The sequence below is a fragment of the Pogona vitticeps genome, chromosome 2, assembly GCF_051106095.1.
Source record: "Pogona vitticeps strain Pit_001003342236 chromosome 2, PviZW2.1, whole genome shotgun sequence".
Lineage (NCBI taxonomy): Eukaryota > Metazoa > Chordata > Lepidosauria > Squamata > Agamidae > Pogona > Pogona vitticeps.
Window position 1 is genome coordinate 42,217,248 of NC_135784.1, and position 18,722 is coordinate 42,235,969.

General features: G+C 41.3%; 1 protein-coding gene across 6 annotated transcripts in view; it reads left to right on the top strand.

The window, feature by feature from the left end:
* Positions 1–7,347: 7,347 nt before the first annotated feature.
* Positions 7,348–18,722, top strand: part of SLC25A26 (solute carrier family 25 member 26) — a 183,737-nt gene continuing 172,362 nt past the window's right edge. For all 6 annotated transcript variants that reach the window (XR_012083472.2, XM_072989403.2, XM_072989405.2 and 3 more), the window contains exon 1: positions 7,348–12,049. Coding sequence is in view for 5 of the 6 variants with exons in the window: in XM_072989403.2 (XP_072845504.1) it covers positions 12,017–12,049 (33 nt within the window). In the remaining variant the exon portion in view is untranslated. The remainder of the gene's footprint in view (positions 12,050–18,722) is intronic.

The following is an 18,722-nucleotide window of genomic DNA, read 5'->3' on the forward strand; positions in this document are numbered from 1 at the left end:
AAGAAAGCAACCATGTTGATACATGATTTTGTTCTTTGATTAAAATATGATGAGAACGAGGATATTTTTGTATAGTGCTTTCTTCAGTATTACCTAGCTGAGGACTGGGATTTGAGAGTGGCAACAGACATCCTTCACTCTCTTGAATGAAGAGCCACACATTATGGCTGTGCAGATTTGTGTCTTTGGACTACAGCTCCCAACATTCCCCTGTGGCCATGCTGTCACAGGGGAATGTTCTGGGAAATGTAGTCCAAAAACACAAACATGTACATCTCTACTATACATATAGCTACTGTATTTTGATACGGATGGTTTTCCTTGCTTATAAAACTGCCTTACATAACAACAATTTGCCCATCTGATCTCTCTTTGGCAACAGTTCACCATGGCCTGAGTCAGTGGATGCTGGTGGCTCCAATTTCCCAGCTCCTGTGAATCTAAACCTGGCTTTATTCTGCACTTTCCAGGAACTATCCAAGGTGTTGAACGTATTTTGGGTAAAGGGTTCAGTACTTTGGACACCTCCTGTAATGCGCAGAGAGAAAATCAGAGTGGGTTCACAGCATCTCCGAGACAGAAAAAAAAAGCAGAAATACTACTTTGTTATTTAGAAGAAACAAGGGACAAAGAAGGAGATGGAGAAAGGAATAGTTAGGATAATGGAGAAGGTTACAGGTACCTCCTGCATCCTCTACTTACGTTCCACTTGTGTACAGTGGTGCCTCGCTTAGCGATTGCTTTGTTTAACGATAAAATCGCTTAGTGATGACTTTTTCGGAGCGATCTTGCACTCCGTTTAACGATGGTTCCTATGGGCGATTTTCGCATAGCGATGTTTGGGACCATGCTTCGCATAGCGATGACAGTTTGGGTCCCCCTGTTTCGCTTAACGATGGTTTTGACAGCCTCATGTTGGGTGTTTTTTAAATGTTTAAAAATGTTTAAAATGTTTAGAATGCTTGAAATCATAAGTGCACTTAATAAACCCTTTGTTAAACTAATTTGACTTTGTTCCGACTCTTTTTAAATTTGTTGTAATTTTTTCCCCCATTGAGATGCATTGAATAGGTTTCAATGCATTTCAATTGGGGAACCGTGTTCCGCTTAGCGATGTTTCCTATTGCGATTTTTGCTTAAGGACGGCAATCCGCTCCCGTTGGAATGGATTATCCGGTTTTCAATCTATTTCTACGGGAAACCGTGTTTTGCTTAGCGATGAAATCGCTTAACAGCGATTTTTTGGGAACCAATTATCATCATTAAGCGAGGCACCACTGTATTTGTAAATAAGGCAGATATTATCAAGACACTGAAAATGTCCAGTTTCTTCTCATCCAAAAGACACCTGATACTGCTGTCTCTGGATCTTCTACTGCTTGGGCAAGTGGGGAGCATAAGGGAACAATATTAATTCACTGAATCATTTCTTTCTCACTATTAACATTCTAGATTCAAGTCACACATGCCAATACCTGTTAGATAGCTGCCAAGACAGTCACTTTTAACTTACCTCCACAATTCCCAAAGCCTTTCTCTGCTTCCTGCAATTCCTTGAGATGACTGCGGGTAGAAATCAGCCTTTCCTCTTTGGAATACAATGCTCAGTTTTGATGAATACGCACATTACTGGCACCAAATGCTTGTCAAAGTACTGACAGATTTGTTTGTGTTGGCAGGAGAAAACTCACTCAGGGCACTAAGGAAGCCCTTCAAGGTATCAAAGAATTTTGCTCAGCTCTTGGCTGGGTAAATAATTAAATTTAACTGGCCATGTAATGGATGATCAACATATAGCAGCAATGTCACCTGGTCCATTCCATCTGAATGAATCTCAGCTGATGCCAGGTCAGGCTTCTGAGTCCTGGTTGTTGATTCTTGAGACATCTGTTCTTGTTAAGAGCTTACTACCATAGGAGAAATAAATCTCACCTAAAAATCTAGGTTCCTGGCTTGTAATTTGACATGTATGAGAGTAAATAACACTCCTTGGCATTTTGTGCAACATTTGTCCTCTGCTTTGGAGCACGAATATTGGAATCAAAGAATTAGAGTATCCCATACCATATAGTCAAGCGAAAGTTAATTTAGTTCCTATATGTACAGTGTCTAAATTCAAAATTGCAATTGCAATGGAACTATAGCAAAAGACCTACCGGTATTCATTACTCCTGCCAGCATAACACAATTGGTGTAAATCTTGTTAATGAATTGCTGTAAATTACGAATTTAACATAGGCATTTGCAATTGTGAGCTATGTTGGCAATTTGTTGATGGGATTTACACTGATTTACCCCAGCTGTGTTATATTGGTTTAGAAATTCAATAGGATTTTAGCCAATATCTTTTAAAGTTACTCAGAGAGTTGTGAGGAAGAGGCTTCATTAAATAGTGGAAGATAAATATAACTTCGGCTAAATTCCTGTTCATTCAGCTATGCCTCTGGAAGGCAGATGATGTCATCAGCAGTGATGTATCCAAAATAAAAGACTTCCTATGCCTGTCTTGCAGCTCCAATGGCTCCTGTGTAATCCTTTTCATCATCAGAAAGCTGTGGTAGCCATGGGGCAGAGAAGGAAGTCTTTAATTACCAAAAATCACCTCTCATTAGCACTGCTATTGATGTTGATGTCACCAATCTTCCAAACAAGATTCCAACCATTCATTGAGTAGTGATTCATATTGCAACTCATGCTGCTTCTTCATACTTGGTTACGGATGTTGCCATGCCACAGAGGTGGACTAGAGGAAACAGTATTCTGTATCACAACTCAGCTGCTTGTAGAATTCAGGTTTTTTTTTTTAAGTGAGTATCTTTCCAGATGGAGCAACATTTCCATCTCCTATTTCTCTCATTTGTTTGTGAAGGAGAGTGGGCTTTATTGAGTTTTGTGTCCCAATTTCCTTTAAAAAGCTACCTCACTTTATGAAAACAGCTTCTCTTTAAGAAATCTTTCCAATGATTTTCAGAAATCTTTATCTCCTGAAGCTTCTCTTCTGAAACATTTCTAAAGTACTAACTGGAAATTCTGAGCAGAAGGTTCTCGTGTCAGCTTCAAATGAGAAGTGACCTACTGCTAAACTCCACTCTATAGAGCAAAGTAATATTAACAACAACAACAACAACACCTTCAGGAAGAATGAACACATAAATGGCCATTGTAATAAGCAAGATGAGGGGAATGTCATATAGATGATGAGAAAATTACTGATCACACTGGTGCAGTCTTTCTTTCTGTCACTCTTTCTGTCAAAGGAAAATTGATATTATCTACCCCAAACTTCCTGAAAATATGGGGAATCTAAGGTGAAAAAGAGAAGAAACTGCAGAAAATTTACTATAACTATATTATGCAGAAGTTGGAAACAAAATTTAAAATAAAAAAAAATAGATTAACATTAACAAAGCTTACACTGATTTGGTCCCTCTGAAACCAGGTTCTTAACATATACAGAAGTTTATTTTTTTGTGCTAATGGACTATTTAGAATGCAGTGATGGATATCTGTTGATTAAATCCAAATTCTCTTTGGTCTCTCTTTCTTTGAAATGGCATTTTGCCTTCATAAAATCCCACATAAGGTTAAAACATTGAAAGTTCCAATATAAACTACATGCACTGAATGGGAAAGCAAAAAATGGTCCTTCCCTGGCTGGCTCTGCTCATTTGGCTGCCATGTGTCAAATTAATTTCACCCACGGGGGCAATAAAACATCATGGCTATATATTTTTGTAAACACCATCTGATTTAGAAAGCCATGATTTCTCTTAACAATCAAAACTTGAATAGGGCACAGGTTGATGTTAAGAAGCAATTGAGCAACACAATTTAAGAAGCCACTGAGGTGTGTAATTGAGTTTGTCAGGGTAATTGTATTTTGGTGATAGATAGTATTTTTAAAAACTTTTTAAAATTGCTAACGAGTCTTATATTTAGGGTGCTGATTAATTCTATTAGAAGGATTCACTAGATAGAGACGGGAGCTGTGTTTTATAGATTACATCTAAATTATTGTAAACACTGTATCTAACTTTGTGTGCTAATTCTCCGTAAGGGAGGCGAAAACACAGGGTGTTTGTGTGTGGTTTGAACTCATTAATTAAGCGGTCTCTGTGGGGATGAAAGAAAGGAGCTGTAGCAGGACTCCCACCTGTCTTTTTTGGGGGGAATATCCTTAAAAATTCTATTGTTTACCCCACTACTACACTCTAATTATAAAACAATTCTCCACTTACAAATCTAGCCCTATAAATATAGAGAAAGAGGAGGCTGCCACAGGCAGTGAAGGCTATAGGTGGTTGTAGCCCCACCTGATGGGAGGCTGGTGGGACTTATTTCAAAGGATGTGTGTGTGTGTGTGTGTGTGTGTGTGTGTGTGTGTGTGTGTGTGAGAGAGAGAGAGAGAGAGAGAGAGAGAGAGAGAGAAAATCAGCTTCATTTCAGTCCGACCTTTATAGGAACTATCCAAAATGGGGGTATTTGTATTTGTATACGAATATCTTCCCACAGGTGCATTTAAAGAGGGTTTGGCCCCCTGGGGTCAGACTGACCACTCACGATTCTGCCACTGCTGCGAGCTCCATTGTGCCTACCTATCTCTCCGTTGTTCACGATGGATTAGCCACTCTGCGACCTGGCAGAGAGTCTCGTCATCCTGCCTTCTGCCAGGACTGGCTAATCTATCATGAGCGACAGAGTGACAGAAAGGCTCCACGGAGCTTGTGATAGCAGCGGAATCTTGAGAGGTCAGTCTGGCTCCAGGGGGCCGGACCCTCATTATCTGCACCTGTGGGGGGATATTTGTATCCAAATAAGGCCATCTCTAGTTTGCCGCCCTTAGTTCTAGGCCAGCCAGATGTATAGAGTCCAGTGGTGAGGGAACAGCCAAGTGGCAAGGTCAAAATTGTCTAGGGCGGGACCCAATGAAGACTTCAGAGTGCAATACTAAAAAAGGGGGGGAGAGAAAAAGTCCAAAAGAGTGCAAAGCCACTTACACAGCATGAGAGTGCAACATTAGGTCAGAAGTAAGTGAGAAATCAATGGCGGTCCGAAGTCTGACACAGGGTTTTCCATCAGACTCAGCAATGCAAGCAAGGGCAAGGTGTAGAGAGCTGATATGATATGTTGTTCCAGCAGTCATTAGCTTGAGAATGAAGCTCTTAAGCAGTACAGTACCTCCAACCTCATTCAAGATCCAGTTCAGGCATATAAGTGACACTGAAGAAATCATCCTTATGAGGAGAACCCTAGGGATGAAGAATCCTTCACTCCTACGATAATAGAAAAGTTTGGAAAATTTACTTCTTTGGACCATAACACCCAGAATCCCTTTTCTGAAAAAAAAAGAGAGGAAAAAATAACTCTTTCCAAATCTGATTCTGGTTTCTCCAACTACTAGAGGGTATATCTTTACATGTGTGCATTTCCCTGTGTTAAGGAAGAAGGTTATAAATCAGTAAGAGAGAATACTTGTTTGTTTGCTTGTCAACAGCTCTATATTCAATCCTAAAATCTTCCGGCAGGACAGGACAACACAAGGCAAGACTCCAGTGTGGAGCCTGGGAGACACACTGCTTTGGGTAGGTTATGGTCTGAGCATGAGAAACATCTCATCTAGAAATTCTGGGGATGAAGCATCCCATTTGAAGCACCGCCAGCCAATGTACCCAGTGCTAAGCTAGACAGATCAGTGGTACGGCTTGGTATAGCACATCCTCTTAACTAGATTAAGCTCAGAATCCTTTTAAAGCTCCTAAGCAAGAAAATTATCATACTAATTCTACTAATTACCGTATTTTTCCGTGTATAAGACTATACTTTTGTCTAAAATCTTTAGACTAAAAATTGAGGGTCGTCTTATACACAGAAGTAAGCTGAGGAGAGAACAAAACAAGTGGAGGGGAAAGCAGCGATCAAAGCGATCCTGCAGCACTTTGATCCCTTTCTCGCTAGACTTGCTTAAATTTCTTAATTTTGGATTAGAAAAGTGGGGTGTGTGTCTTATACATGGGGGCATCTTATACATGGAAAAATACAGTATATTGTAGGCAAGTATGGGTCCTTTTACTTTTGGTGAAAGAAAAATAGCAGAGAGATGCCTGTACAGTAAAACAAAATGAATAAGGGTCACTTGTACTCATTTTAAGGGAGAGCAACTATACTTTGGTATCAAAAATTTAGCCTTTGGTTGCCTGGAAGTTTGGAATAGGACTACAGCTTAGTCGAAAGTGGGATGATAATAACTTGCAGCACTTAAGTCTTTCTACAATTACAAAAATATAGACATCTTCATTAATCATTTTTTCTTCATGAATTCTGAAACAGGTGTTTCTGCTGTTACATACTCTGTGGAGCCATTAACTGTCTGGCTGGCATTCCCTTTTCCCATCTGCTCATATTGTGTGGCCTGCAATTAGCAATTCAGCCAAATCTCTCTCATTCTTTTCTCTCATCACCTTCAAGAATGAGTAACAGCCAGCTTTGTTTGCAAGGAGGTTTCCCTAAACAGCAGTGATTCTTAGATATGAAATCTACTGATTCTTAACATCTAGAGTAATTGGTGTTCCATACATCTGTGACATAGTCATGGATGTTGGATTTCAAATATTTGTAACACAAGAGACAAACTTATTTTAAAATAAAGCTGTAGAGCTTAGACCTGCAGGGGAATGCCTGAAAATGAGAACAGTGCTTCAGAAAATTCCAGTTCCACACCCACATCCACACCTAAATCCACATAAACTATAGGATATTGATAACAGCTCTCTTCTCAAAGGGACTTTACAGTCTTTGTGGCAACAGTGGACAATCTCAGCACCACCAAGAGTTATTTTTCAGATTTACTGGCAGCCCAAAGGCACCATTCCAAAGGGATAGGGCTAAAATGATTAATTCACATATTAAATACAATTTTTAGAGCAGTGGTTACATACTGTAAAGTTTGCTACAATGGGATATGTTCAAAAAAGGGGTTTAACAAAAATTTGCATTTTTTGCTGAAAACGCTCCCTCATTCTCACTAGTGGTCCTATATATAGATTTATATTTATATTATATATATTTAAAAGTAAATGTTTGGAAAGTAAGCATACATGGGCCCTTGAAAAACAGCAAAATTGCTCCATATACCCTTAAAAGGACTTTCTGAGCGAAAGAAAATGTTAAAGAAAATATTTTAAAATGGAGTCGTGGGCTCTGGGCCCCTTAGGGCAGTGGTCACCCACCTTTTTGCCTCCATGGACTGGTTTAGCGTGCAGGTGAGGGGGTGTCCATGCATGCGTGGGAGGGGCTGTGCACACATGGGAGGGGCTGTGGGAGAGTTTGCGTGTGTGGGAGGGTCCATGGGAGGGGCCTTGTGTGCATGGGAGGGGCGTGCATGCATCTGCTCATGTGAGGGGACAGGAGATTTGTCTCTGCAGCCCAGTCCTGGCAAGGCCGTGGACTGGGACTGGTCTGTGGACCGGGGGTTGGGGACCCCGTCTCTGGGGTGTTGTGGGGCACAAAATAATCCTAAGGTTGCATGTCTCCACAGAAGGAAGCAAGAAGATTATGATTTCTGAAAATGTAGTAGAAGCTATTGAAAAAATGATATGTTCACCATTGTACAATTGGCTGATGAGAGAGTCAGATTAGCCCACTCCAGCTCTCTCCTTCACTGGGCCTCATGAACTCTGTGAAATATCAAAACCTAGAGAGGGCCTCTGTAAGAATACCACCGGCTAGAGACTATGGGTTTCTCGTCTGACCATTTCTTTGTCTTTTCCTTTGGCAAGTTTGTTTGTTTGTAAACAAACTCTGGGTGGCTAACAGAAGGACACAAAGTCACAAAGCAGCCACAACAACACAATAAAACAAGCGTGAAAATTAATGGCAGGCCGGTGGCAGAAGGGATACACACGATTACTTTATGAGGGGCAAACGATTGAAAGGCTTGGGGAAACAACCAGATCTTCAGTGGCTTCCGAAAACCCAGGAGGGAAAGGGGCCAGTAGCATCTCTGGTGGGAGGGAGTTCCAGAGTGAAGCAGCCACCCAAGAGAAGGCCCTGTTTTGAGTGACTGATTTCCAGGACTCCCTCGGGGTGGCCACATAGAGCTTCCCAATATGAGAGGTGTGGGTTTGAGGGAGAGGTGCTTGGCCAAGTAACAAAGTCCTAAACCGTTAAGGATTCTCGGTGGTGGCTCCTCACCTCTGGAACAATCTCTCTCCGGAGATTCGTGCGGCTGCTACGCCGGACATCTTTAAAACCCAATTAAAAACATGGTTGTTTATTCAGGCCTTCCCTCCAGCCAACTCTTAATTTATATATTTTTTCTTCTTTACTTTTTCTTTCTCTTACTTTCCCCTTTTTAAAAATTTTTATTGTACCTGTTACTGAATTAGCATGTACTTGCCTGTGTTTTATTGTCCAATTTTGTATTGGAAGCTGCCTAGAGTGGACTGGTAGTCCAGATAGGCGGGGTATAAATCAAATCAAATCAAATCAAATCAAATCAAATCAAATCAAATCAAATCAAATCAAATCAAATCAAATCAAATCAATAAACAAACAAACAAACAAACAAACAAACAAATAATTAAAGGGCTTTAAAAATTGAACTTGGTCCAGAAGCAAACAGCCAGCCAGTGCAGATGGGCCAGGAGAGGAGTTACATGGTCATAAGAGAGATGCTCCAGAGACCAACCAGCAGCGTTCTGGACCTGCTACAGCTTCCGAGTGACCTTGAATGGCAGCTCCATATAGAATGTGCTGCAAAACAAGCGCTTGGACCAATGCTGAAAGGGACTTCCTGTCGAGATGGAGCAAAGGCTTTGCTACCAGGAACTTTTCTTAGTTAGGATACTTTTCCTGCTTCCGTTTTCTCAAGACATTAAGGTAGGTGGTATGGAAGCAAAGAGGCCTACCCATATTACGGTTGCCAGATGTCAGGCAAAAGGAGGACATGTCCTCCTTTTTAGCCTCATGTCCTCCGTCAGGCAGGCAAAGATAAAAACCTTTAAAATGTCAGGCTTCTATATATTTTATGTTATAATTTTGGATGGGAGGAGGAGAGGTGGAAGGACCTCCTTCCCCTTGGCTTTCCCCGCCCCCACCTGCCCACCCACCCCGGTATTTTGAAAAAAAGCCTCCATTGAATTTATTTTTAATTTTTAACATGACTGTTTCTTGGTCGGTTCACTAAGAGACATTTATTGGCAGCTATTGTAATAAAATTGTATTGATTATGGGTTTAATCTGGAATGATTCAAATGAAACATTCAATATGTCCTCCTTTGTCCTCCTTTTTGTCTTTCTCTGGCCTCCTTTTAGTACCCGTGTATCTGGCAATCCTAACCCATATGGACCTAGAAAGCCATGCAATCAATTTTGAAATGAAATTTCACAAGGGCTTGATTTCTGTATGGCATGTTGGAAGAAATTCTGTATGTATATGCATCTGTACAGTGTGTGTGTGTGTGTAAAAATCATGAAGAATGATGAAGGTCCATCTCCTTGGCGGAAATGTCTGCTTCGTGTACACATTTGTATTCAGTGCCAGCAGAGATGGCAGACTTCATTCCCCTTAATGAAGTATGTGTTATGAATGAACCTTTTATAACTTGGCCAAATCAAATATGAGGCAGGGGGGATAATTTATGAACTGAGGGAACGAATCTTAGCCAGATTTCAAATGTCCATCATCTTCAACTGAAAAGGCTGCTCAGATGAATGATAGATGGAAATATCAAGCCTAGACAGTGTGTACTTCTTTTTATGTTCTTCAGACAACAGGTAGTTGTGCATTGTATAAAAAGCTGGTTTAGAAGAGAAAGAAAAGTACAGTAATTCTTTATTTATACGTGCCAACACAGGCACACTTCAAGTGCCCTATTGATTAGTAGGTGAAAACACAAGCAAACAAATATAGCTCAGGAGCAACCATCTTTCAGACTGCAATACATGATGTTACTTCTCTTCCATTTTCTGTTATGCACATACATCCACCCTAATCTCTGGAGAATTACGGTGTTTCTAGAACAACAACAACAACATTTACACAGACTACATAGCCTAAGCATAACACAAGAGTTTACAGCATCAGCAACAGCAACCGATAATAGTTTCCCCATCAGTGTAATAGGTAGCTCACAGTGTTATTGGATTTTCCTCACAGCGGGTTCTTTATTCATATCTGTACCTGGTTGTGGTACCGGTTACTTTCCTACTGCTCGCACAGACCTCCCTAGCCCTTTTTTCCAAATTCAGATTCTTGACTAATTGTGCTGGCGGGGGGGGGGGTAGAGGGAGAAAGATGAACCTACTTCATCTACCACCTGTCCCTTCTTGGGTCAGCGTACATTTGATCAGAACACATTACCACAACATTATTGGCTATCGATTGCTTTTTCTCAGGCATTGCCTCAGAGCACCCATTCTTGTACTGTATATTAATCTTCAGAGTCAAGAATCAGAAAGCTGGAAGGCAATTTCCATGCCCTAATACTTCAAAGTCCTCAAAACCAGGCCAACATGTCAAACAAACAAAGATAGCTGAACTGTGTCCTAGCAGATGTTTCTAAGCATTTTCAAGGACATCCCCTCAATAACGTATTGCAGCCACACGAGGATCAGATCTGATTGGACGGGAGGACCCTACGTCAGACTTGAGACAACTTAGCCAATCATATGGGAGGAAGGGAATTGCAGTCCAACAATACTGTACGTGGAAGGCCAAGTTCCCCACCTTCCTGTGCTATTGTTAACACAGCCATAACTGTGGCCAGTCTACCTCTATTCAGGGAAGATGACAGGTGATGGCTCTTAACCTGCTTCTTCCGGTGCACTGTGCATGACGACACAAATGTGACTTCATTTCAGTTTATGTGCGTATGTGTTCTCTGACTAAGCAGTGTTTGAATATTATGGGATACCCTTGCTTTTGCACCCACAAAACAGTCTTGCAAACCTACTGGGCATTTTTATACCCTACACTGAAATTCTTGTGGGATAAGAAAATAGCCCAGAAGTCACTCAATGATTTTTTTTTAAAAAAATCCACTAATGATTAATTGTTTATAGCAATGGTTACTCTTAGTAATTAATGAGTTGAGCAGAGATATCAGTCCTTCCAGAGAACAACAACTGGTGGTCTGAAACACTGAGGTGAAAGAAAATGATGCCGCCTCCCAAACAGAGCAAATGTTGTCTTTATATGCTGTCAAGCAGGTCAAGCAGGTTCTAGAGTTAGGATTTTTGAAGCAGGTAAGATGTTCAAGAAGTTCACCACTGCCCCCCTCAGTAAGTTTCCACAGATGAACAGGGAGTGAAATCTTAGTTCGACATGATACACTAAATCACACTGGCTCCAGCATGAAATGCAGCATACCAAAATACAGCTCATATTCCTGGATTTTATAAACCACGTCCAGTATTTATTGGCACACAGTGTTTCCAATTTATCCACAGTTTGCTAAAACATAGCTTTAAAGGTTTTTATTTTGCTACCTTTAAAATGCTTTTTGTATGCACACACAGAAGAATGTGTTTTATAGGCATTAGATTTATATTAGACAAATAAACAGATACCGTAATCATATAGGACAAGGAAGTGAACATATGCCCCTCCAACTCGATATTCAAAGTAGCGTGCAATAGTAGCTGGAGGCTCGCCTTTTCCTTTCCTGATTTAGGGTAAAGCATCTCAACTCCAAAAAGTCAGCAAATACTTCCTGACTCCAATCCCTGTTTGCTTCTTTGCACATTCTTCTTCTTCGCTGCTGTTTTCATTGTCTTAGGAGAAATCAACGTGAGAATCGACAAGGTTGAGGGCAAAGAAGAAGGGAAATTGTTTTGCGTAGCTTCACTCTGCAAAGCTACGCATGCGCTAGACTCGCGGCTTCGTTGTCAAAGCTGGATAGCCAGCCTTAGTCATGTGACAACACAGGGGCGGGGCGAATGGTTGCAATATGGCTGCGCCCATGTGCAACTGGTGGTTGGTTATATTTGCGGCGTGCATTTGGAATCGAGAGAGCGAATGGATCGGGGGGATTTCTTCGTCTCTCTGACGGTGAGCGTGGGAGACGCAGACAGTGTTTCTAGATGTGAAGGGAAAAGAAATACAGTGAGAGAGAACGATAAATGACATTTTTTTAAAAAATGCCCTTATAACGACCTGTGAACGAAATTATTGTGGAGACGATGGAAGTTATATTCTACATCTCGGAACTAATTCCTGTTGACATTGACTTTGCATTGCTGAAAAAAAAAGAACAGTGGAATAGTGTCAGAGTGAAGGCAAGGGTTGACTTAAGTGGACGTTCGAAGGATTGAAGTGTGCAGATTGCAACAACAGAGAGTGGAATAATGTGGTTCCACTTTCTGTATAGAATAGGTAATATGAACGGGAGGGGGATAGTTTTCAAGAAGACTTGGGAGAAGGGAAGGCTTACTGTGATGCACTTCATCTTAAGCATATTCCTTCTAAAAATAATCATTACAGTCAATTGACATTGATCATTAGCTCGCTTCCCGTACAGTGCTTTTTCAAAAGGTCCTCTGGAGTTTCGAAGTTGGATTTATGTTTGTATCTATTATGTGGGGTGGCTAGATGTGGTCACCTCTCTCTCTCTTTAGCCCTGGTTAGTTCTAAAGGTTTCAAGCAAACAAAGTTTCTCATCTGGCTGAAGCACAAATAACTATTCATTGCTTTGTACTATGAGCAGAATAGTGAAACAGTTTATATTTTGAGCTGTGTGTTAAGAATGATGTTTTCAATTTTATTTATTCAAAGTATTTTACCTTGCTTTTCTCTCTTTTTCAAAAGGACCCAAAGCAGCTTACAACAACGAAAGACAATATTTAAAATTCAGAAAAATGAATATACAATGGTGGTTAACATCATTAAAATACAGTGCAATCAGTGAACAAAGAGACATAGGCAAAGATCAATAAGTATACACTTAAAAAAATGTCATTCTGAGAAATAGAAAACACAAGCAGTGCTAAAAATCCAATCAAAGCAGTAGCATAACATAGTACTCTATCTAAAAATCATGCACAGGTAGCTGGTTACTGAGGGAAGGCTTGGCAGAAGAGGAAGCTCCTTGCCTGCTTCTGGAAAGATGGGGCCAGTCTGGTCTCCTGTGGGAGGGAGTTCCAAAGTCTGGGAGAAGCAACAGAGAAAACTATCTTCTGTGTCCCCACTGGATGCACCTGTGAAGGTGGTGGGATCAAGAGAAAGGCCTGTCCTGATAATTTACTTAAGAAGGTTAGAACCCAGTGGTCTACACCAGTGGTCCCGAACCTTGGGCCTCCAGATGTTCTTGGACTTCAACTCCCTGAAATCCTGGCCAGCAGAGATGGTGATGAAAGCTTCTGAGAGTTGTAGTCCAAGAACATCTGGAGGCCCAAGGTTGGGGACCACTGGTCTACACTGTCTGTAATTTCAAGAACAGCAATATACAGGAAGCGCAGGTGTTAGGATCTAATATAAGAATAGCAATTTACAGGTGATGCAGATGCCCTTTAAATACAATTTTGTGTAGAGCACTTGTTATCTTGATATGTGCAGGTGCTTAAAATGTTCATGTCTACTCAAAGGTCAATTGGAGGCAATTTAGTGAGATTTACTTGTAAGTGGAGACATGCACTGTAATGTTATCCATGTTAGTAGTCCCATAAGGTCCCACAAAATGGTCGCTGTGCAGTGTGCGCAGCTCGCGTCCTGCTCATTGCACCAATGCCGGATGTAAACCAGTTTGTGCTTCTCCGTTTCCCTGCATTGCTGGTCATGCCAGCCAGGGGGTGGGATGATGAGCCTCACTGCACAGCTGCTGCGGGGGCAGCAATGCAGAGAAGCACCAGGCAGGCTGCATCTGGGTGAATGGGTCGGCACAACGAGTAGCATGCTGGCTGCATGCTGTGTGGTGACTCATAAGTGGACGGGACAGGTCGATTTGGGGAGGCAGGACTGGATTTCCTGGCCACCTTGATCTGGGCTATTTGTATTTGTATATGACTATCCCATCTCCAAGTGTCATGCCTCAGGTTTCTTTCCAATATTTGTACTAATTTGGGCTAAAGTTCTCTGCAGAATTAACTTTACTGCTTTTTTTTATGTAGTGTCAAGTTGCTTCTGACTTACAGTGATCTGATGAATTAATAATCTCTAGAAGGTCCTGTCATTAGTGACCTCCCTAAGTTCCTGTTCTTAACAGCTCAACTTTAACAGCTTCCATTATTGAATCAATCCATGCCATGTTTGGTATTCCCTTTTCACAATGCTTTCACTTTTCCTAGCACTGTTGTGTTTTCCAGCAAGTCTTGTCTTCTTCTAAGTCCTGTGCATGATGGCCTCAATAGTGTCATTTTAGTTTCTAGTGAAAGTTCAGGCTTGATTTGATCTGGAATTCATCTTATGGCAGACCATGACATCTGCAAAGCCACAACCTTAGTTAGTAAGGTTAAAGTTAGGCATGCATAAAACTACCTGACTAATTAGTTGGATAGTTATGCTGTCCACTAGGTTTTGAGAGCCTTGTTAGACTCCTTTCTTCCTTGTCATTTTAGAGTAGTGCAATGCTCTGATTTTTTTTTTTAAAAAAAAACTAAGAGAAACATCTAGGCAGTGGATCACAATCTTGAGTCCCCAGACTAAAACTCTCAGAAGCCTCCACATTAGTTGTGCTGGCCAGAATTTCTGGGAGTTGTGGTCCAACTATCTGGGGACCCAAGGTTGGGAACTGCTGATCCAGAGAGAGAGTTATGATAGTCCACAGTCTGTTGCAGCAAAAGATCCAAAGAGTTTTTATGGCATGTAAGCTATCTTGGAGTGTAGTCCACTGCTTTGGTGTCTATATGAAGAAGTGGACTGAAGTTCACAAAACTGCAAGTCTGTAAGCCAGGAATGGGCAACGGGTGTGCTGTGGGCTGCATGCCCAAGAGGGTCATTTTCATTGTACTTCCACAGTAAAATTTATAACCTTGTTTTCCTGGAGGGCCCTATTTCTGCTCTGAGAGACTCAGAGAATAATAATATTTTGTGGGGGAGGGGAAGCCTCAAATGCTCCCATTCCCTAATCTACTTTAGAAACATGATTTGGTCTCTTTCTCTTTTCATTTTCATGAGAAATGGTGACATTGCTCATTTTGGCCCCCAAGCCTGATGAGCTGGCATACTTCTGCTTTGTTGTTGCTTAGTCGTTAAGTCGTGTCCGACTCTTCGTGACCCCATGGACCAGAGCACGCCAGGCCCTCCTGTCTTCCACTGCCTCCCAGAGCTGGGTCAAATTCGTGTTGACCAAACTCCGGGAGGCACTGGAAGACTTCTGCTTTAGAACCTTTAAATTAGTCATGGAAAAAAAAATCTTATTTATCATGAGGTGATGATTTGTGAAAAATTAAATAGTGGTGTCCTTTTTCTTTAAAAAACCGAGTTCTTCTGAAGCTGGTCCCTGTTCCTTCAGGTTTCCTTTATAACAAGTTAAATCCATTTTGTAGTACTGTGCTTTTGCAGTTTCTTTCCTCCCAAAGAACAGCCAAAGGGATGTATTAATTTTTAGAACATGCACTTCTTTTTCTTTAGTACTTTTCTCCCTTCGAGGGCAACTTTTAAAATATGTGTTTTAGGATACATAATACTACAATGAATGAGAAAACCCTGGCAAACTTGCAAGTTAGCTGTTGATGGCATAGAAAGATAAACAGTGTGTCACCAAAGATGTTTACACTGAAGTGTCCTAAGTTTAACAGGACAGGCAAGGCAATCCGACATAGGGTTGCCAGATGTCAGGCAAAAGAAGGACATGTCCTCCTTTTTAGCTTAAAATGCCTGGCTTTTGTATATTTAATGTTATAATTTTGGGTGGGAAGGGGAGAGGTGGAAGGACCCCCCTGTCCACCTGTCTTCACCCACCCGCCTGCCCCCTATTACCTGCCGCTGGCATTGGAGCACAGCCTTCGCCCCCTCCCGCTGCGGCTGCTCGGCGATCTGTCATGCCCACCCAACCTACCTGGAGTGCAGAAAGGCAGCGCAAGCAGAGCGCTTCCCGCCAAGCCAGGTAGGAGCAAGCAGCGCCCGAGCGCATCAATGGGAAGGCGAGCGCCCAGACTGTGTGTATTCAAAGTCCCTTTCGGGGACTTCAACTCCCACACTCCCCAGCCGTGAACTTCTGACCTGAAGGGAGGCTCATTCCTTTTTGCCTGGCACCGCTTTCCCCCTGCCTGCACCGTAGCCTTGTTTGAGCATCCATATTAGCAAGGTTGCCTCTGAGCCTGTGCAGAGTACGAGCAGCTGGGGGATCCCGCAGCCGGGCCAGGTTGGGTTCGCGTACAATTGGCTGTTTAAATGTTTTTTGGTATTTTGGGGAAAAAAACCTCAATTGAATTAATTTTTATTTTTTAACATGACTGCTTCTTGGTCAGTTCACTAAGAGACATTTATTGGCAGCTATTGTAATAAAAATGTATTGATTGCGGATTTAATCCGAATGATTCAAATGAAACTTTCAATATGTCCTCCTCTGTCCTTTTTTTTTGCCTTTCTGTGTTCTCCTTTTGGTACCCATGTATCTGGCAACCCTAATCCGACATCAAAGGTATGTTGTACTGGCTGAGATCAACCAGTAGAAGGGCCAAAAAGGGATGGAGGGGAGGGGAGGAGCTGACTTACACCATATTCAAACCCTTCTCAGTCCAGACTTACCATCATTGTGCTCCTTCAAGGTTAGGTCAAGGTCAGCAGTTCTAAGTAATTTGCAGGATCTCTAGGCTGGAAAGGGTTTGGATTCCTCATAGTCTTAGCTGGCTGGGTGTCATCTCAACCAACCGTCATCCATTCTGGATAGATAGGATTGCACCCTTCGTCTCCGGGAAATTTGTTTTAGGTTTGCTGCCTAAGGTAAGGCTTCATCCATATTTGCGGGCCCTTCAGTAAGAAAAGGAAAATGTATATGTAAATAACATATGATAGGTCTCATGCTTTTGCTCAGTTCAGGTATCCATTATTTACTCTGGGTGTTCCCCTTGTTGTAAGAGACTTGTGAGGCCTGTTCTTTGCTGAGTCTTTTTGTTTATTTATTTTTCGGGGTTTTTTTGCTGTAGTCTTTTCTGAGCAGTTTTTGGCTGCTGGGACCGAACTGGATAACAGTGGTGCCTCGCTTAACGGGCGCCTCGTTTAACGACGAATCCGCATAGCGACGATTTTTTGCGATCGCATAATGATGTTTCTAATGGGAAAATAGCGCTTTGCGATGATCGGTAAGCTGTTTTGCTTACCGATTTTCGCATAACGATGTTTTCCCAACAGCTGATTGGCGGTTCCAAAATGGCCGCTGGGTAAAAAAAATGGCTGCCCGCTGTGTTTTCGCGCCCATTCCTCGCTTACCGGGCAGCGAAAATGGCAGCCGTATGGAGGATTTTCGCATAAAGTAATTTTTTTGCCCATAGGAACACATTAAACGGGTTTTAATACATTCCTATGGGCTTTTTTATTTCACATAGCGACGAATCCGTATAGCGACGATTTTGTACTTTACTTTACATGAGGCTGCCTATGGAAAGTGTCAGGAAACTTCAGCGGATCCAAAACACATTAGCTAACTGGGGCTGGCCACAGGGAACACATGACTGCCAATCCATTTCTGGGCTGGATTCAAAGTACTAGTTCTAACCTATAAAGCCGTAAATGTCTTGGGCCGAAGCTATCTCAAGGATTGTATCTTCCTTTATGAACCTGCTGGAGTGTTAAGATCATCAAGAGAGGCGTTTCTCTCGGTTCCACCACCTTCACAGGTGCATTTGGTGGGGCCTTCTCTGTTGCTGCACCCAGACTTTGGAACTCCTTCCCACAGGAGACCAGACTGGCCCCATTTTTGTTCTCCTTCTGCAAGCAAATGAAAATCTTTATTTTAAGGCAAGCCTTTCCTCAGTGACTGGCTGCCTGAGTGGGATTTTAAATGTATTGTGTACCTTACTGCTTTGAATGTGTTTTTGGTGTTGCTTATGTTTTTTAGTATGCTGTTTGTTTGATCCTTTTTAAATTTGTATACTCATCATTTTTAGCTTTAAATATTGTCTTGTAATGATGTAACTCTCCTTGGGTCCTTTTTTTAAAAAAAAGGTGGGTTAGAAATATTTTAAATAAATAAATAAATTCTAGGCCCTAAAACAATTGCACTGATCTCCCGTCTTTTGTTTGTTTCACTTGCAGTAACTCCTGAGAATTCTTGATTTCAATAGTAATGGAAGCAAACTTTATCACTAGACCCTGTTGGTTATAATCAGTTCTAAATCTATAATTGATGTTTTAAAATAGCCTCAGAAATAAATGCCAACTCTGGGTGATCAGCTATGGAAAAATGTAGAGATCTCTAGAATGCCAAAGCTTACTTCTGATTGGCAGACACTCAGAGGATTTGATTTAAATTAAATTGATTTAAATCACAATTTAAATTTAAAAATTGGATTTTTTTTGATCATTTAAATTTTAAAAATGATTTTTAAACATTTGAATCAATTTGATTTTTCTTTTAAAAAAACCACCGATTTTTATTCACTCTAGCAGAACCTCTCTTTATTAAATGTTGCGGCTGCCTAAGCAACTGATTTGTTTGATTAACAAATAAATTTTTGGTATTATAGTGATTTTAAAAACATGCTATCTTTTAGTTTTCCTTCTGTGAGGGGTGAATGTGTACTGATGAAGCTGCTAGATCCTGGCCCTTACAGAATGTTGCCTATCT